Consider the following 26,843-nt stretch of genomic DNA (forward strand, 5'->3'; position numbering starts at 1 on the left):
GACTGCGCGGGTCGGGGTGGAGAGGAAGTGACCGCGTGTGTGTGTGGCGCCCTGTCTGTGTCTCCCCAGAGGAATCCGACGGGACAGACACGGAAACATGGGGCCCAGCCTGCGTGGGGCCTGAGGCGCCTCCCTCTGCCCGCCCACCGAGCAGCCCCCGGCCCGCCCTCTGGTCACCATCTGGACAGATAACCTATCGGTGTGGGAGGGCGGCCAGACCCGGTCAGGGATCACCCTTGACACTTGAGGATTAGGAGAAGCGCTGGTTCATGCAGCCCAGACGGTAGGCCTGTCCGTCCTGGGGGAGGGAGGGCGGGGTCGCCTGGGCTCACAGGCTCACAGGCTCACGGAGCAGCTGTGTCCTGCGGGCACGTGGCACGGGGAGGGGTGCGTGCCGTCCGTCTCTGTGATGTGCCGGGTGGGGGGACAGGCCCGCGCCCCCCAGCGCCCATACACCGACTCCGCAGCACAGCCTGGTTCCCGGTGACTGACCTGGGTTCTGGCCAGAGGCACTCACCGGGTGGCTCTTGTCCTCCTGCGGCCGCCCCCCCACGACCTCCTGGGCTCCACCCACAGCCGACGTGTCCGCCCGCGGACGAGGCCACTGCCGCCGGGGACCCTAATTGCGTCCCGGCCTCCCAGCCCCCGGGGAGCCCAGCAGTTGTGGTTCTTGGCCCCGCTGCTGCCTCCCAGCGCCGGCTGGCAGCTCGGCGGACGGGCAGGAAATTGCCACCTTGAGCGGCGCCCGCTGAACTCCGGGTGGGCAGCCCATCCCTGGAGGCGAACCCCTGTGGCCGCGGGCCCCTCAGACCGGTCTGAGCTGTGGGGCAGCGAGCACAGCTCTGAGAGACCTGGTGACCCCCCGGTGACCCCCGCGCTGCAGGGGGTGGCCCTCCCTCCCCCGACACGTTGAGCGGTTGCGTTCTGGTCGCCCGGCGCCCGCCGGCTTCCCCGACACCCCTGTCACTTTCCGGTGACTTCTCCCAGGAGTGGGGTTAACCCGGCCTTTCCCCATTAACGCCCGGCCCTCCCAATCGCCTCAGACACCCTCCCTTCCTGGGGAGAATGGGGTCTCCCACATCGAGTGTGTCCAGCACAGAAGCCAATGGGGCCGGCCCCTCCCAGGAGCAGGGCTGCCGTCCTCAGGGTGGGGTGGGGGTGGGCAGCCGCCGGGAGGATGAAGGAGGCTGGGCATGTCCCGGATGGCTTCACGCGGGGCAGACCCACGGGCACAGCTGCCAGGTCTGTGCTGGGCCTGGGCTGGGTCAGCGAAGCTGGACCACAGCACCGCCGCCTGAGTGAGCACAGCCCGCGGCCGGCGATGCTTTTCCGCTTTGAAAGGTTAGCCAGAAAGAAGACCGTTTTAGGACACACAGAGTGATGTGCAACTCAAAGGTCAAGTCCATGAATCAAGCTCGGCTGGAACACGGCCACGCCCACCACTCATTACCGTCTGGGCGGCTCGCCCGCGACCGGAGCGAGGGAGGCAGCGGAGGCGCGTGGCCTGCAGAGCCGAGAGCAGTGCCGTCCAGCCCTTTCCGGACACGCTCCTGACGCGTCTGGGTCTCGGGCCTGAACCTCTAAGGGCCGCGGCCCTGGGAGCATCTGCTGAGTGTGACGGTCACTCTCCCTGGAGGAAGACTGGCTGCACAGGCCTGTGCTCACACCTGTGCACACACCTGTGCTCTCACCTGTGCTCACACCTGTACTCACACCCGTGCTCACACCCGTGCACACACCTGTGCTCACACCAGAAGACCAGCCAAGGACCCCCAGAATCCATGCTTTCAGTGCTTTGGGTTCATTTTAGTAACAGTTGGGGGACAAAATTCACACCACTGGTGGCTGACAGGCCCTTGATGGTTAACAGCCCCTGCCCTCCACCGCCTCCCCACACTCCTGTGCGCTCACCTATCCTCACACCTGTGCACGCACCCGTGCTCATACCTGTACTCACACCTGTGCATGTACCTGTGCACGCACCTGTGCTCACACCCATTCTCGAAACACGGGCGCCCACACAAGTCCATGAAAGCTCTGGTCCTTTCATGCTCTAGGCCAGTGGTTCTCAACCTTGGCTGCACCTTAGAATCACCTGGGAATCTTTTTAAAATTCTGATTTCTGGGCCTCATCCTCCGGAAATTCTGTTTCTTTGTTACTCATGTTGTGGCCCCGCCCCATAACAAGGAAACAGAATTTCCGGAGGATGAGGCCCAGAAATCAGGATTTTAAAAAGATTCCCAGCTGATTCTAATGTGCAGCCCAGGTTGAGAACCACTGCCCTAGGCATTCATTCAGCTCAGGTGTTTCTTCTCCGAACTCCTCTGTCCCCTGCCACACTCTTACTCCGCTACCCTCCCTCCCCGTCCATCCCCTCCCTCCCCTTTCTGCCCCCAATCTAGCCTGGGCACCCTCTGGGCACCCCTCCTTGTACACAAGCATGTCAAACTCATGGCCAGCGCAAGTCTGACCTGCTTGTTGTACAGGCCCCTAAGATGGTCTTGCCGGGGTGCCTGGTGCGGAGCTGCGGAGGAGCCCTCAGAGGGGGGCCTGCACTGTCCCGCGTGGCTGCCACCAGCGCCAGGCCCGGCCGGGCTGTCGGGGAGCTCTGGGATGACTAGGTGGGAACCGCAGCGCTCTGACTTCACACGGGGTCGGCAGATGGGCGGAGGAAAGAAGCTGGCTTTGGACGTGAGGCGGCAGCGGCTCCAGCGAACCGGGAAGGTTCCTTGGCGCTGGCCGGAGCCGTGGGAGGAAGGGCAGGGCTGCCCTGGGCCGCAGGGGCAGCCGCGGGTGTTCTGAGCCCTCCTGCGGGCCACGCTGATGAATTTTCCAGAACCGCCGAGGGCCCAGAGCCGGCTTTACAAGCCCTGAATGGACAGAGAGGCGGCCGAGCTCCGTGATTCATTTTCAAGAAGCCGTTCTTGGCTCGCCCGCCGCTGTCTGCGAAAGTCGTTCCATTAAGACATCCTGGAGGCGAGGATGTTCCCAGCCGCGGCTCATGCTGGGCTCGGACGCGGAGCGTGTGGCTGAGCCACCGGTTTGCAGCCACGTGACTGGTTCTTTCACGCCAGGGCCCCGAGTGGCGCAGGGGGCCGTGGGGGGCGGCCGGGGACCCCGAGGCTGGGCACCTCTCACAGGCACGCAGGCCCCGCGAGGCAGGCGGGAACGCCTGGGGCCTGGGGCCAGCGCAGACCACGCCGTGACGCGGACACGAGGGGGTCCCGAGGCAGAAGCTGGGGGAACGGCCGGTTCCCTCGCTTGCACGGGGTGTGGCCTCCGTGGCCTCATCTGTGCGGAGTGTCAGTTAGTTCAGCGAGGTGCTCATCAGAACCACCTGCAGCTCCTGACGTGCCGGCCACGGGCTCAGGGCCTGGGCTCCCGCAGCAGAATCCCCAGGGCGGAGCACAGGGGGCTGCATTTTATTTTTATTTTAGTTTTAAAAATATATTTATTTATTTTTGTTGATTTCAGAGAGGAAGGGAGAGGGAGACAGAGAGATAGAAACATCAATAATGAGAGAGAATCATTGATTGGCTGCCTCCTGCACACCCCCCACTGGGAGTCAAGCCCACAACCCGGGCATTTGCCCTTACTAGGAATTGAACTGTGACCTCCTGGTTCATAGGTTGATGCTCAACCACTGAGCCATTCCGGCTGGGCAGGGGTCTGCCTTTTAAACCTGAGTCCTGGCTGACTGTGGCCTGGCTGACCGTGGCCTGGCTGACCGTGGCCTGGCTGACGTGGCCTGGCTGACCGTGGCCTGGCTGACGTGGCCTGGCTGACTGTGGCCTGGCTGACTGTGGCCTGGCCGACCGTGGCCTGGCTGACCGTGGCCTGGCTGACCGTGGCCTGGCTGACTGTGGCCTGGCTGACCGTGGCCTGGCTGACTGTGGCCTGGCTGACCGTGGCCTGGCTGATGTGGCCTGGCTGACCGTGGGCTATTGCGGATCCGGACCAGCGCTGTCCAAGTTGCTGGACCTCTGTGTGTGGATGGGATGGACCATGTCCGTGCTGTGCCCACAGTGGCCACTGGACATTTGAGATGTGGCTAGTGCAGCCAAGGAACTGAATTTTAAATTGTATTAAATTTAATGCACAGCTAGTGGCTGTGACACCGCACAGCAGGGTGGCTGGACCGCCAGTGGCGGGGCCATGGTCTCCCCGCCCTGAACAAGGACCGGGCGTGACTGCCCCGCCGAGACTCAGGTCTGGGCTGGGCGCGGGACAAGCCCGCACTGCGAGTTACTCTGCCTCAGCCGCACCGGAACCCAGGAGGCAGGGGCCGAAGGTCAGAGGGGAGAAGTAAATTGCTCAAGGTCACAAGCCCGGTCAGGGCCTGCAGGTCGGAGTTTGTTCGAACGTCTCTAAAACCATCCCCAATCCCCGTGGCAACGTGGGGAGAATATAGTCAGTGGGTTTACATGTGGACATCCGGATGCTTTCAGAGAGTCTGGCTTCAGAACTGAGAAAGGAGAAAAAAGTTCCTGAAACCCCAGAAAAAAGCTCCTCAAACCCTATAAAAAAGAATGGGCCAAAAGATCATCTGGCCGTCTGGTCGACCTCTGATATCATCTACCCACCGGAGGGCTGCCAACCTTCCCGAAGCTTCCAGGATGTTCCAGAAGAAGGCCGGTACCATCCATGCTCACACTCTGGCCTTCTGCTCAAACCCTGGTCAGCTTGACGGGGTTCCTGCTCCTCCTGACCTGGCCTGTCGGGGTGCAGGGTCCCCTCCCTCAGCCTCAGCATGACTGCATGCCCCTTAGCTACTGGCGGGCCCTGTGGGAGGGCTGGCGTGTGAGATGCATCAGAGGAAGCCCCGCAGTCCAGCCTTCGAGAACAGTCTCTGCGGAGGACGGGGCTGTCCGGGCGCCCGCAGGCATCCCCACCCCAGCAGCGTTGCTCGGCTGAGGTGACCCAGACTTTCCCGCGCTGACTCACAGCCCGGAGGGCACAGCAGACGGGCGCAGTCCTTCTGGAAGTCCCGTCCCAAAGAGAAAAGTAGGTCAGCCCTGGGCGTTAGGCAGCGAGGGACCCCACAGGCCCTCCTGCCTCGGGAGCTGACGTGTCTCACGGTCCCGGGGCCTCGAGTTCACGCCTGCCCGGACATCTGAGCGCCAGCCTCCACCTCCCTTCTGAGCCAGGACCCCGGGTCCCCTGAGCCCAGCTCAAGCCGCGGGTGGTCCCGGCACAGGAGCTGGTCCGGGGCACCTACGCGATGAGGGTGTTGGGGGTAGAGGCTGAGCCGGGAAGACTGGCCGGGGTGGGAGCGGCTGTGCTGGGACCTGCAGGCGTGGACACTGCAGGGGCGCTGCTGCTTCCCGTTAGGACAAGCCTCGCTGACAACACGGGGAGAACCCAGTCACCAGCGTTCGCCGCTGCTCCCCTGCGCCGCCCTGGCACTGCCAGCAGCGGGCTTCACAGGGAGATCCCTGCCGGGCGAGGGGGGAGGGCCCTCGGGAGACACCCCCGCCCAGGGTCTCAGTCGCGTCCGCACGCTGTTTTGTGTTCCTTGGCACGGAGCCGGGGTTCTCCTGGACTGAGGGGGGGCACGTGAATGCCTAACGGGCGGTCATGCCGGCCGCTGCCACAGTTGGCTGAGCTCAGGCAGGTGGGTGAGCGGAGATGCCCCGATGGGAGGTGCCTCCGGCGCCAGACACCCGGCCTGTGTGGGGGTCCAGCTGGTCGCTCACACCTGTGAGTCCCGGGCTCCCCGGGGAGTGGGAGCCCACCTGGAGCAGGGCTGTCACCTGCAGGGGCCCTAATGAAAGACCACAGACGGATGGACGGATGGACGGACAGACTGGGGGGCTTAAAGTGACTGGAGGGGAATCTCTCTCAGCTCTGGAGGCCAGAAGCCGCGCTCCCTCCGGAGGCCCTAGGGAAGGGTCCCCCTGCCTCTCCCAGCTCCTGGGGCCCCCCAGAGATCTTGGCCATGTCACTCCAGCCTCCGCCTGCCTCCTCCTGTCGCCGTCTCTCCCGCGGGTCTGCCCTGTAATCTCCCCTGTCTTCCTTTTCTTGGGACGCCCGGGGTGGCGTCTGGGCCCGGGGCTAAGCCAGGATGAGCACTTTATCTCCAGGCCCTTAACGGAGGCGCATCTGCAGGGACCCTGTTCCCTAATAAGGTCACGCTGCCGGTTCTGGGGGTGAGAGCCGCGGCCTGTTTTGAGCCATTGTCAGCCTCCGACAGCCAACCTGCCCGGAGTCCCCCACATTAGCTCGGCACCAGTCCTTCCCGGTGCTCCTGGCCTGCCCCGCAGGCCCCGCGGGTCAGCGCGGGTCTGATCGGTCCTGCTGGGAGCCAGCACCCTGGGGGGTCGGGCTTGGAGCCCACCCCGCCCCTCCCTTGGGAACTCCACGCCTGGGCCCATTCTTAGATGCCCTGAGCCTGAGTCCTCACCCGCAAACTGGGGACGCTCTGCGAGTCGTGGCGAGAGGGTGTGGCGTGACGGGCGTGCGTGTTACGGCAGCTGCCTCCTCCCCACGCCCCGGGGCACCCCGAGTCCCGCGCAGCCTCAGCGGCTCAGCTCGGGGACTGTGCTCCGAGACTTTGAGGAACAAATGAATTCGATTTCTGGGTCGCACTCCAGGCCAGGAGACGCTGGCTTCCCCTGTGCTTCCTCTTGTGGAAGAAAATCTAATCTGGGACCTATTTCCATGAAAAATGTGGGTTTAATGCTAACAATGAAAACAAGTAAAACTGGGCCCCATGGAAAAAGCAACAGCCCAGGCAGCGCTGGCAGGCCGGCGGGTGCGGTGGGCTCGGGGCACCTCCCAGTCCCTGTCCTCCTGCCGCCTGGGCCTGCCCGGCAACTGCCCTCAGGACGCCGGCTGCTAGCAGGTACCACTGGCCCCTCGCTCCACAGCCATAGCCAGCTCGGCCTCGGCGTGGGCAGTGCCAGGGAGCTCCAGGCTCAGAGGGCTGCGTATCTGTCCGGACGGCGGTGGGTTGAGCAGTGCCCCGCCCCTGTGAATGCGACCTCCTTTGGAAAAAGGGTCTTTTCAGACGTCATTAGGTTGAGGGTCTTGAGGTGAAGAGGCCATGTGGGGTGTCCATGTGGCCCCCCATACCATCGTGAGTATCCTTATACGAGGGAGGCAGGGGGGAGGGGATTAAGTCACAGATGCATGGAGGAGGGGCCGCGTGGAGGTGGAGGCAGAGATGGCGTGATGCGGCCACAAGCCAAGGCCACCTGGCGCCGCCAGGAGCTGGGAGCGGCAGGAAGGACCCTCCCCTGGGGCCTGTGGAGGGAGTGAGGCCGTAGGACACCTGGATCTCAGACTCCCGGCCTCCAGAACTCGAGAGAACACATGTCGGTCGTTTTCATCGCCCGTTGTGGTCTGTGATGACAGCAGCCCCGGGCACTAGCGCACAGACCACGGCGTTGTGATGGCCACAGGACAGGAGCTTCCTAAACAGTAAGCGTGGGTGTTTCCACGGGGGGGGGGGCGGGGGTGACCAGGCATTGGAGTGGCTTCCACTGGACAGGGAGGGGCCGGGGACACAGTGGAGGCCTCAGCAGCCGCCATCCTGCAGGGACGCAGGGGAGTCCGGATCCCAGCGCCTAGTGCCATGGGAGCAGGGACCTCTCACCTCTGCGAGACGTCCTACCGTTTTCACACGCGCCACCTTCCACGGGGCACCCGTCTGCGCTCACAGGCCCGAGCGGGGCGCTCCCGGCCCCTTTTCCAGGCGACAAGCGGGTGTCAGAGCCCTTTGCTCCAGCGCTGTGGACACTCGGTCTCCGAGGGGGAGCCCTGTGCCGCTCAGCGGGGAGGATCCCACGGCCGATGTGGGGGCCATCGCAGGCCCCTGGAGTGCTGTTCGCGTCTGGGAGCAGCCGCTCACCGCTGGGCAGCTCTCATATCCAGGTGGTTCTTTCCAAGAGCTCACAGCGAGGAGTTTCCCAGCTGGCTTTTCCTGGGCTGCAAACCCAGCCTTTGTCTGTACAACATTCCCCGGGACCTGCCCAGCATGGCCGGCAGGAGGGTGTGTCTGAGCGACATTGTCCGAATCGTCTCAGACTCACTCTAAAGTCCAGCCTGACGGGTGTCCGTTGGGGGCCACCCTGCCTGGGGGTCCCCCTACTCCGCCAAGTTCACCCGGCCCGACAGGAATGCAGGGGCCCGGGAGGCAGCCTCGGGGGCTGCCTGGGAGCGGAGCTGTGTGGCCGGGGGTGCAGTGCTGGGCCCAGCGAGGGCTGCCAGGGCCCTTTGCCTCTCCCTGGGTCCTGGGCGCCCGCTGCTGGCCTGTCCCCGCGGCCCCCGGGGCGACTCCTTGGCCTTTGGGGGACTCTTGGCCTCGGGGAGCTGTGCCACGCGGGGAGAGCAGCCCCCGCAGCCATGTGTCTGGTCTGAAGGGTGCGTCTCCGGTTGCCGGGCCCTGCGCGGGGCGGGGCCGTCGGTCCTGGTGGTGTTCCTCCGGGCTGTGAGCTCTGGGAGGAAAACGGCTCCTTTGCTGGGTTCTGCGTTGGGGGGCTGGGGATCTGGGGGGCTGGGGGCTGGGGGCCTGGAGGGTTGGGGTGGGCATGAGGAAGAGCCTTCCTTGCATGAGGTTGTGGAGGTTTCCACATGGTGGGAGGGCCCGCAGGCCCACCATCCGAGCAAACCCAGAGTCTCAGATGGACTCACGGGCCCTGGGTTCAGCGTGACAGGCAGGGCCAGGCACAGGCTCCTGACTCCGTGTCCTGCCAGCGACGCCCGGCCCCGCCCCACGCGCTCTGGCTCACTCGCCAAGTCTTGTCCGGCACAGGCCCTGGAGGGTCGGGTGCCCAGTGGCCCCTGCGGGAGCTGGAGGCGGATGGGAACACCACGCACCCCACAGCTTTCAGGGTCGGGCTCCCAGGGCGTGGCATGTTCTGGGCTGTCACAGAGACGGCGACCATCCCCCTGCTCCCCTGGCGCACTCCTGACGCAGGCCCCCGCGCGGGCACTCCTTCCCCCAAAGGGCGGGCACGTCTCAGTGGGCAGGGAGGCCTGTGCGCGCCCTTTGCGCCGTGCCCACCCTCACACCCAGCGGACGGCGTCACGGGCCTGACGCTCAATGCCATGTGCCCAGGAGTGAGGTTATCGGGCGGGACAGGCAGCCGGGGTGTCCCTCCCGCTGGACACGGTCCTACCCGTACCCCCTTGCGGTCAGAATGCGCCCATTGTTCTGGAAAACGGGGTGCCCAAACCCTAGGATTTCTCCAAAAGGCCACAGGCCGGGCTGCGTGCACGGTGGGCCGAAGGGCCCCTCCAGATCCCCACGTGGGAGCCCTGGTGCCCAGGCTGGAGGCGGAGCCAGGGCCCTGGGAGCAGCGAGGAAGGTAAAATCAAGTCGTCTCCCTCTGAGGGTGGCCTCAGCCCGCGTCCGGGATACTTACAAGGAGTGTAGGATAAAAGGCAGCCACGAGGACCACGTCTGCTTTTTAAAAAGTATATATATTTTTATTGATTTCAAGAGGAAGGAAGAGGGAGAGAGAGAAACATCAGTGATGAGAGAGAATCACGGATCGGCCGCCTCCTGCATGCCCCCTATTGGGGTTGGAGCCCGTGACCCGGGCCTGTGCCCCGACCGGGAATCGAACCATGACCTTCTGGTTCCTAGGTGGATGCTCAACCCCTGAGCCACACCGGCCGGGCCCACGTCTTCTCATACCTGAGCGGCCACTCTCTGGGGCACCCGCTGGTCCTGACGCTCAGCTCCTGAGGGACCAGCGGTGCCCACACAGGCCCAGCCCAGGTGCCATCCTGAGCTCCAGGTGCTGGGAGGCTGGTGACCAGGACAAAGGCACAGGGGACTCAGACAGAGGCGACCCCGGTGCTTGGGAAGAGCTGAGCCTGAGAGTCTGTGCTCTCTTCTGATACCCAGGCTGTCAGAGGCCCCCAGTCTTCAGGGGAGACGCTGGCCTTCCTACCTGCGGGGGGCACCTGGGGGCGGGGCAGCGCTGGGGCTCAGGGAGCGTCCGATGGGATGTCTCTCATTAAGCGCACAGAACAGTGAGGAACCAGCGGGTCTAGCTTATCCCCCCTCCCCTCCCCCCCACACATACATACACCTACACACATGCATGCACTCAAACACACACATTCTCCCCATCACAGGAATGACGTGTATCGTGGCAAAAAAGTCAAATAATGCCCTAGCCAGCTTGGCTCAGTGGATAAAGCATTGGCCTGCGGACTGAAGGGTCCCAGGTTTGATTCCGGCCAAGGGCACATGCCTGGGTTGCAGGCTCTATCCGCAGTGTGGTGTGTGCAGGAGGCAGCCGATCAATGATTCTCTCTCATCATTGATGTTTCTATCTCTCTCCTTCTCCCTTCCTCCCTGAAATCAATAAAGAAATATATATTTTTTAAAAAAGTCAAATAACAAAGAAACAGAAAGAGCAAGTGTGCTTTCCTCAATGCATCTCACGCGTCTGTCCCCTGGGTGTGTGCATGGGCAAACCTGACAGCTCAGAGCAGGGGAGCGGGGTGGGGGGGAGCGGGGTCGGGGGGAGGTGGGTGGGGGGGGGCAGAGGGATGTGGCGCCTAACCTGCAGGTCCCACCAGCAGCCCTCTCCTCTGTGCCCCCTCCTGTCAGGTCCCGGGTGATGGGAATGGAAGGGGCTGGAGGACTCTCACACTGAGGCTGCAGAGGTGAGGGGAGACAGGGCTGGGGTCCCGCCCCCGGCCAGCATCAAGCGCTGGGTTGTCCGTGCAAAGGGGACAGGGTGGTGTAGGTGGGGGAAGCCCCCTCACTTCACTCCTCCTCGTTTTGCTTCCGCAGCTGCAGCCGGGCCAGGAGGCTCCCCGGGTCTGATGGGAGGGTGATGGGAAGGTGATGGGAGGGCGATGGGAGGGTGCCCACCCCGGCCAGGAGCCTGGCGGGCCTGCTGGAGGGAGACCTCACGGGGCTCAGAGACGGGAAGGCAGAGAGGCAGCGCCCGCAGCGCCCCAGGATCGTGGCCCCTCACTCCCTGGCCTGCTGGCAGCTCCAAGGGGGCGGCCGGCTGAGTGAGGTGCAGAGTGCGGGGTGCGGGCCCAGCTTCCCGGCTTCCTAGCCCAGATGTGCAGCGTGGAGGCCTCCTGGGAGGTGAGACCCTCACGGGACTCCGGGTCCAAGCTGCCCTCGGGGGAGGCAGGGCGGTCCCGTCCCGCTGCAGGCTTGGGCGCCCCATCTGGCTGGACTGGAAGTTGTCTCCACCCAGACGAGGAGCTCTGGGCTCCCCCGCGGACAAGAGCCGTCCGGCGGGGCGAGCCGCAACTTTCCTCCTTGTTCGATCAAACGCGGGCCCCTCCACGCGGATTCCTGGAAGTCGGCCAGGGGCGGGCACCCGGGGCAGGAAGCGTGGGAGCCGGTGGGCCTGGGGCTCCGAGGCCGGCCCGCGCCCCTCCGCGCGCCGAGGGATGGGGGCGCCGCGCCCGCCCCACGTCCGCTGCCGTCCCGGGCCAGCCCCTTCCTCGCCGGCCCGGCCGCTGTCCCCGCCCCCTGGCCCGCGGCGCCCAGTGGGAGGCGGGGGCCGGCCCGGCCGAGCCCAGCGCCGGGCTCTGATTGGCTGCGGGCGCCGAGGAGCGACAGCCTCCGCGGTCCGTCCCGGGCGAGGGCGGGCGGACCGGGGAAAAGTGCTGCGCGCCCCGGCGAGGTCCGCACTCCGGGTCCCCGCGGCTGGCGCACGGCCTCCCTCGAGCGCAGCGCCCACGGAGAACGGGTCGCGGGGCGGCGGCGACCAGGGAGCCGAGCGGGAGTTGGAGGAACTGGAGGAGGCGAGGGCGAGCGAACCGAGCGGGGTCCCGGCCGCCCCGCGGGCCAAGGTCGAGCCCTCCCGCCCGTGGGCGAGCGCGCCCGCCACCCGCGCCAGAGAGCCGCCGCCACAAAGACCGGGCCTGCGCCGCTCCCCATGACTTCCTGAGGCCGGACTGCCCCGCCGAGCCCGCGCCCCGAGTGTCCCGCGCGCCCCGCCCGCGCCCCGCCGGCATGGACGTCCACACCCGCTGGAAAGCGCGCAGCCCGCTCCGTCCGGGCGCCCCGCTCCCGTTCCCGCCGCCGCTGCTGCTGCTGCTGCTACTGTGGGCGCCGCCCCCGGGCCGCGCAGGTAAGGGCGATGGGGCGACGGGGCGACGGGGCGCGGGGGGCGCGGGGGGCGCAGGGCCGCTGGCGGGGCTGCAGGATGCGCGCGGCGGGTGCGGCTGTCACCCCGGCGCCGGCCGGGGCCTCCCCCGCGCTTGCACGGGTCCCCCTCGGCTGTGGAATGCACGGCCGAGACTCCGAATGCCATTAGTTGGGGGCCCCGGAGAGGGAGACGCGCCGCATTCCCCCCGCGCCGTGGCGCAGGCCGGGTGGGGCTGCCCCGCGCGCCGGGCGGCTGCACGTGGGATCCGCCAGGGGGTTGTCCCGGAGGCCGGCACACTTTTGTCCAGAAACTTTGCAGTCTCTGCCCCGCATCCCAGCCTTGGGGCCTGCAGAACTTCCTCTCCTGAAAACCGGGAAGGGTCGCCCCCTAGAGTCACAGTCTGTTCATTCTTGGGGTGGGGGCCTTGGTGGGGATCCCGGAAGCTTGAGCCCCAGCCCTGCTCTTGCCCCAGCCGCTCTCCCTCCGCCTCAGACCCGGCTGGCTCTGCCTCCCCAGAGGCTGGGCTCTGGCCGTCCTGGCACTAAGGCCCCAGTGGTCCTGGGAGCCCTAGGGGGGTGGGGGGGGTCGCCATCCTTGCCCCTAATCCCAATCCCACCCTGAACCCCCTCCTCCCGGGAGGCAGTTTTTCCTGGGTTTGCCCCCAGGGAAGGGTCGTGGAGCAAGGCCAGGCATGGTCTTGGCTGGATGCAGAGCGGTACATGGTGCTCTCAGGCTCCCCATGGGCGAGGTCTGACCTTAGAAGGCGCCTCTCCATGGAGCTGCACTGAAGCTGGACTCCTGGCGGCTCCGGCTGGACTCCTGATTGGACAGTGACTTTCTGAGCATCACCTGTGGCGGATGCCTGTAACCTGGGTCTTCACACCCTCAAACGCTGGTGCCCAAGACCCCAGGAAGTCCCCCAGGTCCCCACTGACATGGGGGAGAGCAGGCTCCCAGCTGCTGGGAAGGCTGACAGGCAGAGGGAAGGGGCCATGGGCTCAGGGGACAGCCCGCCCTCCCCTCTCCCCTGCTTCCTGGCCTGAAGATGTGTGGGAAGAGTCAGTTTCCATGTTTCACTTGCCAGTGAAGCGATTCTTCCCCTTTTCCTGGCACAGGGAGTGCCTGTGGGCCCAGGCGGGTGAGCAGGAGTCAGGGGCTGGGGGAGGGGGGCCTGCCTAGTGCTGGGACCTGGGGTCCCACCCCTGGGCAACCACCGTGGTGCCTGGATGTGGGGGGCAGTAGCGGCCTCCAGGAAAGGGGTGTTCAGTGGGTTGGGGATGTGCTCAGGGGACTTGGCCCTGTCCCAGCCCCTCTGATGTCCTTTCTCTCGGGAGCTCCGGGGAGTGGCCACCCCAAAAAGCTGGTGTGGGCGCTGGCTGGGCAGCGTGCAGAGCAGGCGTGTGCCCAGGCTCGGGGCTGGCTCTTCGCTCCCATCCCTGCCCCCTTCCCATCTCCCCTGCCTCCTCTCCGATTCCCCTTCCAAACTGAGAGGCGGCCCTGGAGGCCAGAGCCTGGAGCTGGGCCCTGGCCGTGGGGCCGGGCGTTTGCTTTTGTCCAAGAGATGTCCGAAGCGTGTGAAGAAGCCATTTCTCAGGCGGGTTCGCCACGCCGCCCAGGGTGGGACCCTTTGGAGCCGTCCTCAGTGCGTGGCCGGAGGCGGGAGGGGTCACGGGCCAGCGCCTCGCCTTCGTCCGTGTTGGGGTGCGCCAGATGTTTTCTGCGTTGTCTCTGGACACGGTTCCCTTTCCTCCCTTCTCCTTGGCCGAGTGTGTGTAGGAATGAAAAGTTATTAAGATTGCATTTGGGGCCGTTTAACATTGTAACGGGCAAAGGAGAGTCTGTGAAATGAAACATGACCCCAATATTTGGAAATTGAGGTCATCTCCTCCGCACGGCATTCGCCGGCCCCGGTCACGTGATCGCTTCTTGCAATAATTTGTGGGAAGAATCGTCCAAGTTTGGTGGGACTTGACCGAGATCAAAGGGTTAAATTTCCTCTGACTCAATCAAGTTGGCTGGAGACACCCCCTTCTCCTCCCCATAAAGGAACAGTCGGTGGGCGGCGCCCGGAGCCAAGTCCTGCCCTCATCTGCTCCAGATTGCGGTGGCTGGAGGGGTTGGCGCTGTGGTCACCAGCAGTGGCCAGGCGGGCATCGCTCCCCCGGCTGAGGCGGTCCCTCCTCTGATGCTCTGTCCCAGGGCGGTCCCTGGGGTGCTGGCCGGAGCCCGCCCGTGACCCCACCCTTCAGATATTTCTGGATTCTCACCACGGCCACACCCGTAGCCCAGCACAGCTGATGCTGCCTGCCCCGCCTCTGCCATTGTCCCTGCCTCCTCCCTGGGTCCCTGGGGAACAGGCACCCACTGCTCTCAGCCCCCCTTCCTCACAGTGACGGGGCGCAGGCTGGCTCTGAGCCCGGGAGGGTCAGGGATCAGTCACCAGACCCCGGAGGCGCTGGGTTCTCCTGGAAGGAGCGGGCGGGGTTCCTGCCTCCGGGGAGCCCATCACACATGGGAACGATTGTGAGGAGTTGGCTGAGACCCTTGCCCACATCATCTCCTCGGACCCTCACCAGCCTTCGGTCAGGGAGGCGCTGACTGGGGCTCTAAGCGGCTGAGATTGGCTTGTTCCAGCTGCCTGCAGCCTCCAGCCTGCCTTTAACCAGGCCCTCCTCCCACCTGCATGGCCTTCTGCCCCCGAAGGGTGTTGTCTTGCACCCCGGTCTGGCCTGGGGGTCACGGGGAGATAGAGGTGAGGGTGGCAGGGCCTCTCCAGGGCTCACAGTCAGAGGGGAGGTGCACATGGACCCACTCACTTCACGTTCACTTCCATGCCCAGGGTCCCTTAAAGCAGCCGGGAGGGTCGGCTGCAGTGGGAGATCTGGGGAAGCTTCCTGGAGGAGGTGACGCTGCACTGGGCCTTCCCCTCCTCACCTTCCCCTTCCTGTTCTCTCAGAAATGCACCGAAGCGCCGCCTGGCAGGTGCCCGGTCCCCCTCGGGTTTAGTCTGGCCCCTCCTTCCTGGCAGGACATGGGCCCTGCTGCAGGCTCTCCCGGGCCCTGCAGCTTCCCGGCCGGAAAGCCCCTCAGTAACTGGGTGTCCCCAGCACCACGCTTGTCCCGGGAGTGCCGGGCCAGCAGAGGCGGCTGCTGGGAGGAAGAGGGAGTCTCCGAGGGGGACAGTGGGAGACCTGGGGTCCTTTCTCTGCCCGGCACGTGAGGCTGCGGGTTCTGCAGACAGACTGACGGGCGCTCACAGCCTTGCTGGGAGTGGGGGCCCCTGTGCTGGGCGACAGGCAGTGGGTGTGGGGGAGCATCCTTGGCAAACCCCAGGGCAGTGTGGGCCGCGTGGGCAGCTGAGAAAGTGCAAACTGACTTTCTCTCTCTGAGAGCCCTGCGGGTTGGCGGGCGGGGCCGGCGCTGGGCCTCCGCCTTGCCCCCAGAGAAGGGGAGATGGATGACTCCCTCCGCTCCCAGGGCTGGCTGTGAAGACGGACCGGGGCCACACCTGGAAGTGCCGTGGAGCCTGGCGGGCGGGTGGTGAGCACCTGGCCCTGGTTTTGGTGACGGTTTTGCCAAAGCAGAAGGCACAGTGCTGCCACGTCTTCTTTCCACCCGTGTAAGTGTCCTCAGGGACTCCGGTCCTCTGCCACCCGCACGCCGACCCGGTCCACCTCTCCCTCCCGGACCTCGGCTCCGTCTGCGTGGCGGGTCTGCTTCCTCGGGTCCCGTCCAGGCCACGTGAGGCACCACGGGCGGAAACGCTTTGCAAGCCTGTGTGAGGTTGTGTGTGTGAGCACGTGCATGTGTGGATATGCGGTTCGCGTGGACCCACGTGTGTGTGTGTACACGTATACGAGCGTACACGTCCAGGCACGTGCACACGCGTGCACACTGTCTCGTGAGGGGCTCCTGCGGGCGGGGCCTGCTGTCTGGGGAGTTCACGTCAAGACGCCATTTCTGCTGTTACCACGCCCGCCCCGCCGTGTGGGTGACGCCGGATGAAACGTGGCCGCGGGGCCGCCGCAGGGCCCGCTGGGCCAGCTGGATCCGATAATTTGTCGAGTCTTTTTTTACTCACAGGAGGCAATGCCCTATTATGGCTTCTGCCTCCCTCTATTTATATTCCCCATTTAACCCGCTTTGCTGGTGTCAGCACTTGGCCACATGCTAGTCTCAAGGGTTCTGGCCCAGCTGGGGACCCTGAGGTCCCCGGGGTGGGGCTGGCAGGGCCCTTCTCCTGGGCAGAGCCGCCACCGCCACGGGTGCGGCACAAGCTCAGGGCGTGGCCATGGTCAGGGGCAGGCAGCCAGGTTCAGGTCCTGGGGCCCTCCCACTGGCTGCACATGGAGCCTGTCTGTGCCTCAGTTTCCCTCTCTGTAAGAAGGGGGTGATGATTGGACTTCCCGGAGGGTTTCGTGAGCGTTCAGCGCATTGCGTGTAGGAAGCACAGAGGAAACCCCGTGAGCACTGCCACGTCCTCTCTGGGCCCTGAGGCAGCGCAGGGCAGGGCCGGGGCCAGGCTGAGCGCCTGGCTCTGCTCGAGGACCGGCCGCTGTCACTCCTGTCTGATGGGCAGCCACGCCGGTGCCTCCTGCACGGGGTGAGCACGAGAAGAGGCGACACAGATGGGGTCCCCGGGGGGTGAGTTTATCGCATCCCTCACTGTGACTTCTAGGTTCTGAGCCCAGGCGGGGGGGGGGGGGGGGCGCGTCCGTGGCAGAGGTGGGCGCACCATGTTGTCCACACCCCTCCCTGTCCTCCTCGGGCCTCCTCTACTTGACAGGGAGGAATTGGGGTCCAGACATGGGAATGGACCCGCCCACACCCGGCCTCCCGGACATGCCCAAGGTGATGACTAACACGTTGGAGGGCGCGTCCTGGGCGCTCGAGGGAAGGCTGTGGGGCGGATTCGTGGCCTGGGTGATGGGGGAACTTCGTTAGACACGGCACACGGCCTGAGCCGCCATCTCGTCAGCTTCGACCCCCCCCCCCCGGATTTTCCGGCAGGTTCCCCCCTCAGTAATGACCCCACACGGGAGTCAGTGTTGCCGCTCACTGACTCAGGCCTGAGACACGGAACCGCAGTCTGACCCACTTGTCTCCAGACTTCATTGCTCAGGACTCCACTGGCCAGAGCCCGCTGGTCCTGCCGTGTGTCTGCGCGGGAGGGGAGGGTCCCCCTCTTTTGTTTCCTGGGTCTGTGTAATTTGGGGGTAATGCTCTTCTTTCCCGCCAGCACCTTGGCCATAGGGATTCTAATGACATCTCTATTTTTGAAAAAATAAATGCCACAAAATTACTTCGAAATGTGTGTGTGTGTAGCAGTGTGATCTGGCCTGGCTGGTGTGGCTCAGTGGTTGAGTGTTGACCATGAACCAGGAAGTCGTGATTCAATTCCCGGTCAGGACACATGCCCGGGTTGGGGGCTCGATCCCCAGTGTGGGGCATGCAGGAGGCAGCCGGTTGATGATTCTCTCTCATCATTGATGTTTCTCTCTCTCTCTCCCTTTCTCTCTGAGATCAATAGACATAAATAAATGTGAAGACTCTGGCCCTTGCATTGAAAACATGGTGCTCTCACAATGAAAGCGTTTCAGCCTCCGTGGAAGGTGGGCATGATTGCGCTCCCTCTGTGGCGGAGGCAGCGACGGGTAACCGAGGGGCACGTCGAGGGGCACGTCGCCCAGGGCGGTGATCTGAGCTCCTGGGAGTCTCTTTCCTGCAGAGGGTCCCAAGGGAACACAGGGGAGGCGGCCTTGGGAGGCCTGGGAGGGGCAGGAGCCATGTGTGAACCATTTGGGCACCTCTACCTCATCAGGTCTGTGCTGGGCTCGGGCAGCAGGTGCCCAGGCGAGCAGTAGGGTGCCGTCCCGCCCTACAGGAGCTTCCGGGGCAGTGGGGGCGTCAGGTCCCTGAACAAGCAGTTGTGTCCAGTGAAGCAGAGTGGGAGGCAGGTAGGGAGGCAGGTAGGGCATGCCACTGGCCAATCTGAGGAAGCCCCACAGGGTGGCACCTGCCAGCTCTCAAAGGGGTTCTGGCCAATCAGAGGGAGGTAACTGACAGCACCAATGGGGGACATTGGCCAATCAGAGGGAGGCAACTGTCAGCATCAATGGGGGACGTTGGCCAATCAGAGGGAGGCAACTGCCAGCACCAATGGGGACATTGGCCAATCAGAGGGAGGCAACTGCCAGATCAATGGGGCACTGGCCAATCAGAGGGAGGCAACTGCCAGTATCAATGGGGCACTGGCCAATCAGAGGGAGGCAACTGCCAGCATCAATGGGGCACTGGCCAATCAGAGGGAGGCAACTGCCAGTAGCAATGGGGCACTGGCCAATCAGAGGGAGGCAACTGCCAGCATCAATGGGGCACTGGCCAATCAGAGGGAGGCAACTGCCAGTAGCAATGGGGCACTGGCCAATCAGAGGGAGGCAACTGCCAGCATCAGTGGGGCGCTGGCCAATCAAAAGCATCAGTGGGCACTGGCCAATCAGAGGGCGGTAACTGCCAACACCTGGGCGCTGGCCAATTGAGATGAGCCTGCTTGGCCAGGGCCTGTGGCTTCCAGGTCTCTCGGGAGTTGGCACTCTCCCGTGTGCAGTCCTCTGGCTCCCGTGCGCGTTGCCTGGGCTGTGCTCATGGCCCTCACTCCAACCTGGGCAGGTGGGTGTCCATCCTGCAGACACGCGGGTGCAGGCTCTGCGGGCCCAGCTGGCGGGAGGAACGGCAGCCGCCTCCGCCTCCGCCTCCGCTAGGTCGTTACCATCCGGACACCGAGGCCCGCTGCCCGCAGAGCTGGGGGGGGGCTTCCGCAGCCTCAGGCTTTGTGGGGGGAGGTCCCGGGGCAGCCAGGGGCCTGTGCTTCAGAAAGAGGTGCCCCCCGCCCCGCCCCCCCAGGGATGAGAGCAGCCTTTTCCGCTGTGGGTTCTGGGGGGGGGGGAGGGCAGTGAGGCACTTGGGCCCTGACCCACATGGGTCAGCGGCGTGGGGAGAGGGCGCAGGAAAGACACTGCCTCACAGCCCTGCGCCCCGAGTCCAGTCTGATTTGGGGGGCTGAGCACTGTTTGCAAGGGGCCCTTTAGGGCGACGCTCTCTCCCATCTGGATAGTCTTTGGGGGTGAGGTTGCTGCGGTCCGTGTTTACTGTTAGTTTTCTTCCTTTGCTTCCCCCCTTTCTGTTTTCTTTGGGGAGAGTCTGAGATGCGAGGGCCCCGGTTTCCTCGCCTGTGCCGTTCCTGGCCCGTCCTCCTGGGACGGGAGGCCGAGGCCACAGCCTCCGTGCCAGCCTTTCTCGGCTGCTCTTCTTTATTCCGACAGAGAGCGGCCGGGCCCGGCTGGTGTCACGCAGAGAAGGACTGAGGGACACTGCGCCTTCTCCCACCTTGAGAAGGGGTCCCCTGGAGGAGGCGGGGCCCGGAGCCTCCTGGGGTGGAAGTGCAGAAACAGGATTCCTGCATGCACGGCTTCCCAGGGGATTATTGTGATTCAGGTTCACAGTTTACAGAATGGCCCTTTAGCACAGAAAGCCGCTTGGTTAGTGGCTGGGCCTCACCTGCACTTTGGGAACCAAGGCGCATCCTGGGCACTCAGTGTGGTGGTGCCAGCGATGAGAAGAGGCGGGGCCGTGTGTGGGCGGGGCGAGGAGTATGGGCGGAGCGAGGAGTGTGGGCGGAGCGAGGAGTGTGGGCGGGGCAGGGTGTGGGCGGGGCGAGGAGTGTGGGCGGAGCGGGGCGAGGGGTGTGGGCGGGGCGGAGGGCGGGGCGGTGAGTGAAGCCCCTGTGCTCAGGCAGGAGGATCTTGAGACCAAAGAGAGCAGAGGTCCCTGCAGGATCCTCCTCCCTCCTCTGGAACAGCCTGCGGGGTTCAGCCTGGATGAAGGGGGGAGGGCACCTACCAGGAAGGAGCCAGGAGGGCAGAGAGGGGTCCCCCCTTCCAGAAGCGGGGGTGCTGCGGCTTTCCTCTCCTGTCTGTGGGTGAGGTGTCTCTGCCCCCGGCTGGGCGGTGGGGGAGCGAGCTTCAGGAGGAGGCCTCCCTCCACCCCCCAGTCGGCCTGTCCTCACGCGCCCTGCAGCGCGGCCCTCCTGGGGACAGGCTCCCACCGCCCCTTCTGGGGCAGGGCTGGCCGATTGCAAACAGCTGCCTGGCCCACGGCAGGGTTTACAAACACTGGGAAGGCTGTTTTGCAAGGGCTGCAGGCACATGGCGGGGGCTCCGCTGCAGCCTGGAGAGCTGGGAAGTGAGGGCAGGGGTCCCCTTGACTGTCCTGCAGGCTCCAGGCCCACCCACCACTGTGTGCTCAGGTGGGGGCCAGCTGAGGTGTGGTCAGGCCCCGGCTGGGGGTGAGGGGTGGTCAGGCCCCGGGTGGGCCCTGGGGTTCGGCACCCCCCCAGGCCTCTGCTGAGTCTAAGGCTGAAATGTGAAATGGAGTAGGAAGAGCATATGACACACGAGGGACAGTGGGGTTGAAGGAAAGAATAAGATTCTCTGGGCCCCTTCCCTCCCTCCCTCCCTCCCTCCCTTCTTCCCTCCCTCCCCTCCTCCTCCCTCCCTTTTACTTATTCTTAGTGCTTTCATGTCACATATTGTTTTATCCTGATGACAGCCTTTTACAGGCAAGAAACCCACGGCCCCCAGTCAGGCCAGTGTGGCTCAGTGGGTGAGCGTCGGCTCACGCGTCAAAGGGTCTCTGGTTCGATTCTCAGTCAAGAGCACGTACCTGGGTTGCATGTTCGATCCCCGGCCCCTACTCAGGATGTGTGTGGGAGGCAACATCTCTCACATTGAATTTTCTCTCTCTGTCTTCCTCTCCCTTCCTTCCTCCCTCCCACTCTCTCTAAAAATCAGTGGGGAAAAATGTCCTTGAGTGAGGATTAGCAAAATAAATAAATATGAGAAAACCCGGGCCCTCGGAGCCCACAGCAGAGCCCCCGAGACATGGCCGTGTGGGCTCTACCCCCTCGGGAGCAGGCGCGATGCTTGGAGTCTGAGTGAGGGGGTCTCGGCCCATCGGAGGAGACACAGTCACTTTTGTTTTTATTGATTTCAGAGAGGAAGGGAGAGGGAGAGAGAGGAGAAACATCAATGATGAGAGAGAACCATCGACCGGCTGCCCCCTGCATGCCCCACACGGGATCGAGCCCGCATCCCGGGCCTGTGCCCCAACCATAATGAAACTGTGACCTCTGTTCCATAGGTTGATGCTCAACCACTGAGCCGCACCGGCTGGGCCTCGGTCACGATTTCCTTTTCTCTGGGGTCTTCATCCCGCAGCAGGGCTGAGAGAGGAGGAGGGGGTGGTGCGACCTGGGACCGCCACGGGTGGCCCTCCTGCCCTGTGTGTATCCTCGGGCCCCGTCGGTGTGCGCGCTGGGCCTGGCCTCGTGAGAAAGCCGTCACTTGCTCCCTGTTCCTTGGTACCCACTTTCCAAGCCGCCTGAGTCCTGGGCCCCCCAGTGTCCCCCACACATGTCTGAAATGACATCTTCGGGGTCGGATCTGGAGCCTGCGTCCAGCTGCACGTGGCGTGTGTGCATGTGTGTGTATGTGTGTGAGTGTGCATGTGTGTGAGTGTGTGCACATGTGCGTGTGCATGAGCGTGTGTGTGAGTGCGCGTGCACGTGAGCATGTATGAGAGTGTGTGTGAGCATGTGTACGTGTGTGCGTGTGCATGAGCGTGTGTGTGAGCGTGTGTGCGTGTGCGTGTGCGTGCGTGTGCGTGCGTGTGTGTGTGTGTGTGTGTGTAGGGTGAGCCGCCCTGGTCTGAGTCAGTTTTTCCATTTTAGGGGGAAGGAAAGAGTGATAGGCGAGGGACTCAGGCCAGGTGGGTCTGGCCTGTTGGCGATCAGCTGACACACGATGAGGGAGACGTGTGTGATCGGTGCCAGCAGCCCCGTGTTCTGGCAGGTAGGGCGGGGACGTGTTGGGGAGCCCCCTCGGAGGGCAGGGGGGCCCAGCAGCCCACCAGGTGCTCCGAGCGTTAAGCTGGGTTAGCGGGAAGCTGGACCGAGACCTGATCCACATCTTTAAACCATCAGCATCTCAGAAAAGAAAAAAAAACTAAAGAAATTCCGGGAGGAGCAGGGCTGAGGCCTGGGGTCGGAGCCTGCGCGTCCTCGCACCAGGCAGATGCCTGCGGCGTGTCCGAAAGGCCAGGGAGAGCCCGCAGGCTCGCCTAGGACCAGGTGCCACGGATTCTGCTCTCGGTTTCCCCTTAAAAAGGACCCCGAGTCCCGGAGAACTGTCAAACCCTCAGAAATGTTGCTGCTCGGGCAGTGCCCACCGCATGGCCCCGAGGGCTTCGACTGGGGAAACGTAGGAAATGCCCACTATTTCCCACCAGGGTTCGGGCTTGGCCTGCCCAGCTGGTCCTGGGCCTTCCTAGCTGGCGGGCAGAGTTCCCTGTCATGACGGGGACCCCTCGGGGTTCAAGGCCAGGCGTGGGAGTGGCTCACCAGAGGCCAGGAGCGGTACTGCACCCCAGCTCTATGGGGCATTGTGAAAGCCAGGCGTGGCCTGGGTCCCTGGGGCTGCGGCCCCCTCAGGTGGGACCTCAAAAATGTCTTCCTCGGCGCCTTTCTGTGTCCAGTGGAGCGGCGAGGGCTGCCTCGTAGGCTTGTGGTGAGACCGCCCCGATGATGGGGGCTCCGCGGTGCCGGCAGCCTGGGGGGGGCTCGGTAAACAGCCATGGGGTTGACCTGAGGTTTTTCTAGGCTCTGAGCACGTCGGCTGACCCGGCCAGAGCTGGCTCTCTGGGGCGGGGTGGGCAGGCGTGCGGAGCCTGGGCTGTCCCGGGGGCGGCAGAGGTGGGGAGTCTGGGCTCGATGTCCCTGGAGAGGCTGGGGGAGGCCGGACGCTGAGGATTTGCCCGGGGCCGTCCATTCTGGCCTGTGGTCAGGGCGCTGGCTCCGGGAAGGTGGCCTGCAGTGTTTGCTGGACTGGTCTGTGGGCTCCGGGCTCCGCAGGTTGTCCCACATGACACCCACCTGGACTCGGCGACGGCCACTCGTCTCCATAGCAGTCGGAACCCCCCAGATCTCTCAAGGGACCCCAAGCTAATGACCAGCCTGTGGCAGGGTGTGAGTGTGAGACGTGTGTGCCTGAGCACCCGCCTGCCTTCCGGGGCCTCCAGTCCCAGGGGCACGTGGCCGGCTGGGGCACGAGGCCCCCTGGGTGCGGGCTGCCTTAGACTCAGCCTCCCGGCTACATCTGCCTGCCAGCCCCCTTCTTCTTCCAGATCATTTTCCCAGGCGCCCCTGCGCCTTAGCTATAATCTCCAGGCCCTTTCGCCTCGGGCTCCCTGAACTCGGGGATTAATGATCTTACCCTGTGGATAACTTCCAGAAACTCTCAGCCAGGCTGTGGAATTCCTCAAACACTGTCAGCGCCGCCCGCTCCTCCTCAGTCCCCGCCTCCACCCTCAGCCCTTCCCCTGAGCTGCCCTGTTCTGGGGACTCCTGGGGGCCGATGGGTGGCTCCAGGCTGCCGCCTCCCACCCTCTCACCTGCATGGGCCACAGCCACGGGCCACCGGTCAGCAGCCTTGTGGCCGGCAGCCCCTCCCCGCGCCTGCCTCCTGGTTCCCACGCTCTGGCCTCCCTGTGCCGAGTTTAAGCCCCCGCGAGAGCACTGGCTCCCGGCAGGCGCCTCTTCCCATAAACTCTGAGGCCTGGTCAGTATCTTGGCCCAAAACACACACACACACACACACACACACACACACACACACCCCACCTTCTGAAACGGGGTAGTCTGGTCTCTTTCCAGTCGCTTGTTAAAATATCGCTGCTCCGATTCCTCCGGTGGGAAAGCAGCCGGGATCACGGTGCCCCGACGGCCACCATCTGCTGTTCTCAGCGGCCACCCCTCTGGGGTACGTCAGGCTGAAGCAGCGCGTTTTTCTCTGACGACTCACTGCTCTCCGTCCGCTCGGCGGTCCAGACCTTTCCTCTCCAGTTTGTCTTCCCCGCGCCCTGGGGGCTCGGGCTGGCGCTTCTCGGCCGGCCGGCCGGTGCCAGCTGGGCAGGCTCAGCTCCCAGAACCCTGCCTGGCACTGGCCAGGTGGACCATGCTTCCCGCCGGGGCCCGCCCCCGGGACAGTCTCACTCCTCGGGCGCCCGGGCAGGAGTCCGGCTGATGTGGGACGCGGCCCCACTGCGGGAGCCTCCTGGGATCCCCGCGTCATCAGGGCGGTGGGCCTCAGGGCTCCTGTCTGTCCCCGACCCCCGGCCTCCGTGGGGAAGGGAGGCGGAGCTGGGCTGCCGTTGGCCTGGGCAGGACATGGCCCCTGCGTGCTGACCGCTCTGGCTGGGAAGGGGCCTGGATCGTCGCTCACCGTGTTCTCGCTGGGCCACAGTTCAGCGCCCACGTCCGTAAGTGTGAACTCGGAGAGGCTGGCAACAAGGGAAGCTCCTGAATCGGACCCCATCCCTGTGCGCGCACCTGCGTGGGCCGGCGCCCTGTGAGGCTCCTGCGGGGAAACGGATTCAAAATACCGCTTTTGGTGAGCCTGGCAGACGCGCTGGTGGGCAGCCGCCATGGGGAGGGCATCGGCCCGGCCGTGCCAGGGGCTGGGTGGAAAGACCGCCTTCCGGAAGCACACGGACCGGCACCTACTGTCCGCAGCGCTGTGCCAGGCGGGCCAGACGCCGGCCACCTGCTGGGATGTCCCCTACGGACAGGCACGCATGTGCAGACGCTGATGGGCCGGACAGTCACATGGCACTGTCAGGAGGAGCAACGATTACCACAGCCACGTGCCACCGTGAGAGCCACGCAGACAAGTGCCGTGCGGCCAGGGAGGCCCGGGCTGCTGAGGGGAGGGGCCTGCGCGGCTGGGCTGGCCGGTCTCCATGGCGTGTGGGTCCAGGACAGCAGGGTCAGGAGTGCCCTCAGAGCACGGTCCATCTCGATGAGGAGAAAAGGGACACAGACCCAGGCTGGTGAGTGCGTAGATGAGGAGGAGGGACCCCGTGTCCCTCGAGTGGGTCCCGGGTGCCCGGCCCCGCTGTCCCCAGCGTCTCTCGGATTGGGCGGTGGCTTGTTTCGAGCACCAGGGTTGGTTGGACGGTGGGGGGGGAGAGGAGGGGAATGGGGGGCAGGTGTGTAGGTACCAGAGAGGCGACACCAGGATGTGTAGCCGCTGCTGGGGAGCCGCGTGCCCTCCTGCTGGCAGCAGCCGCTTTCGGCTGGGATGGCCTCGTCCGTTAAACACGTTGTGGCCCCAGGAGAGAAGCCCAGCTCAGGCAGGGCCCAGCCACCCACTGTGCTCGGAGCACGCAGGGAGCCGTGGGCAACGGGCCCTGGCAGACTCAGAACTGGAATCGTCTCCACAACCCCCACCCCACTCGGTGGGCAGGTGGGGAAACAGGCTGGCGCACACCCCGCCTCGCGTCACGGAGCAAGCTGGTGGCAGAGGTCCGTGGAGGGGTCTGTGGTAATCCCGGAAGTAGGAGCCGGTAGTGAGTCCATCATATCGACCTGTGCGATCGGGGTGGGGCTGGCGTCTGGGGTGCTACGGACACGGGGGAGGGAGAGGGCTCCGGGCAGGGGTGGGCCGAGGTGTGGCGGGTCGGGCCTGCTTTCTCTGGGGCCGCAGCCTGCCCGCGAGTCTGGGGCGGCGCAGTGGGCTCTGGCCTGTGGATTCTGCCGCCGCGACCGGGCCGTGGAGCGCCACACCCTGTGCAGCAGCCTTCGGGGGCTGGCGGAGGGTCCCAGCCCGTGACTGGCAACCCGGGGAGCCCTTACCCCCGCCCCCGGGGACACCTTGACACCGGACTTCATCACCCCACTGAGTGCGGGTCCAGGAATCCGGCTGGCGGGTGGGGTGGCTTGTGGCGGGCAGTGCTGGGTTCTGCCGCCGGTTTGTGGCGCCTCCTTAGGGGGTGACAGGTGCCCATGAAGCTGGTGTGGGGTCGCAGCTGAGCGTCTGACGACTTCGGAGCGCGAGTCCCTGGAACGGCCTTGGTCCTGCGGGAAGCGATCCGACCGTCCCTCCGGGGCAGCGGCCAGAGCCCCGGCCTCTGCTGGCACCCCGCGATGAGCGATGAGCAAAACAGCTTCAGGGCCGCATGCGCGGGCCCGCAGGGCTCCCCCGGGCACCCCGAGGCCGGCTCGGACGCAGAGCCTCGGTTGGAGCTGTCGGGGGAGCCACGCGCTTGGGCGGGTTCGCAGGGACTTGAAAGTGTAAAGGGAAGTCCTCCTGTAATTTCCCGGCCCTGTCACTTGCTTTGAGCGTTGATGAGCCGCCAGCCTGGCCGGCCCGCTTCCCCCTGAGCCTGAGCCGCCTTTCCTAAGAGGATGCAGGCCAGCGCCCGGGCCGGCGGGCAGCACACACATCGGCCTGGTGCCCGCATTCCTGTCCAAAGGGCAAGCGTGGCCTGGCCCCGGGGCCCTGCGAGGACTTGCACGTAGGCGGCCCACGGCAAACATCGGACTCGGGGAACCGTGGGCGTTCCTGAGACGTGCAGGGGTCCGGTTGCATAAGGACCGTTAACAACCGTCCACTGTCCAGGCAAAGACCCGCGGGTCTGTGAGTGTCGGGTACCGGGGAGCCAGCGGCGATTATATAATCCGGTGCCTGCCCGACTCAATGGCAGCTGTTTCCCCACTAATTTGTTACGAAAGCGTACACATCCGCCATCGAAGTGTCAGAAGCTACAGAAAAGTGTAAAGAAGGAAATGCAGAGCAGCCAGAAAGCCCTTTCTTGCTTAAACCGCGCCGCTGCCGGGCGGCTGCTCAGCGCCGAGGGCTCTGACGGTG

General features: G+C 64.9%; 1 protein-coding gene across 2 annotated transcripts in view; it reads left to right on the forward strand.

Annotated features, from left to right (window-relative positions):
- Positions 1–11,945: 11,945 nt before the first annotated feature.
- Positions 11,946–26,843, forward strand: part of COL5A1 (collagen type V alpha 1 chain) — a gene marked incomplete at its 5' end in the record, with an annotated part of 97,334 nt that continues 82,436 nt past the window's right edge. For both annotated transcript variants that reach the window (XM_081104051.1, XM_081104052.1), the window contains one exon: positions 11,946–12,063. In XM_081104051.1, coding sequence (XP_080960177.1) covers positions 11,946–12,063 — 118 coding nt within the window. The remainder of the gene's footprint in view (positions 12,064–26,843) is intronic.

Source organism: Myotis nattereri, assembly GCF_964212035.1.
Source record: "Myotis nattereri genome assembly, chromosome: 12".
NCBI classification, from domain to species: Eukaryota; Metazoa; Chordata; class Mammalia; order Chiroptera; family Vespertilionidae; genus Myotis; species Myotis nattereri.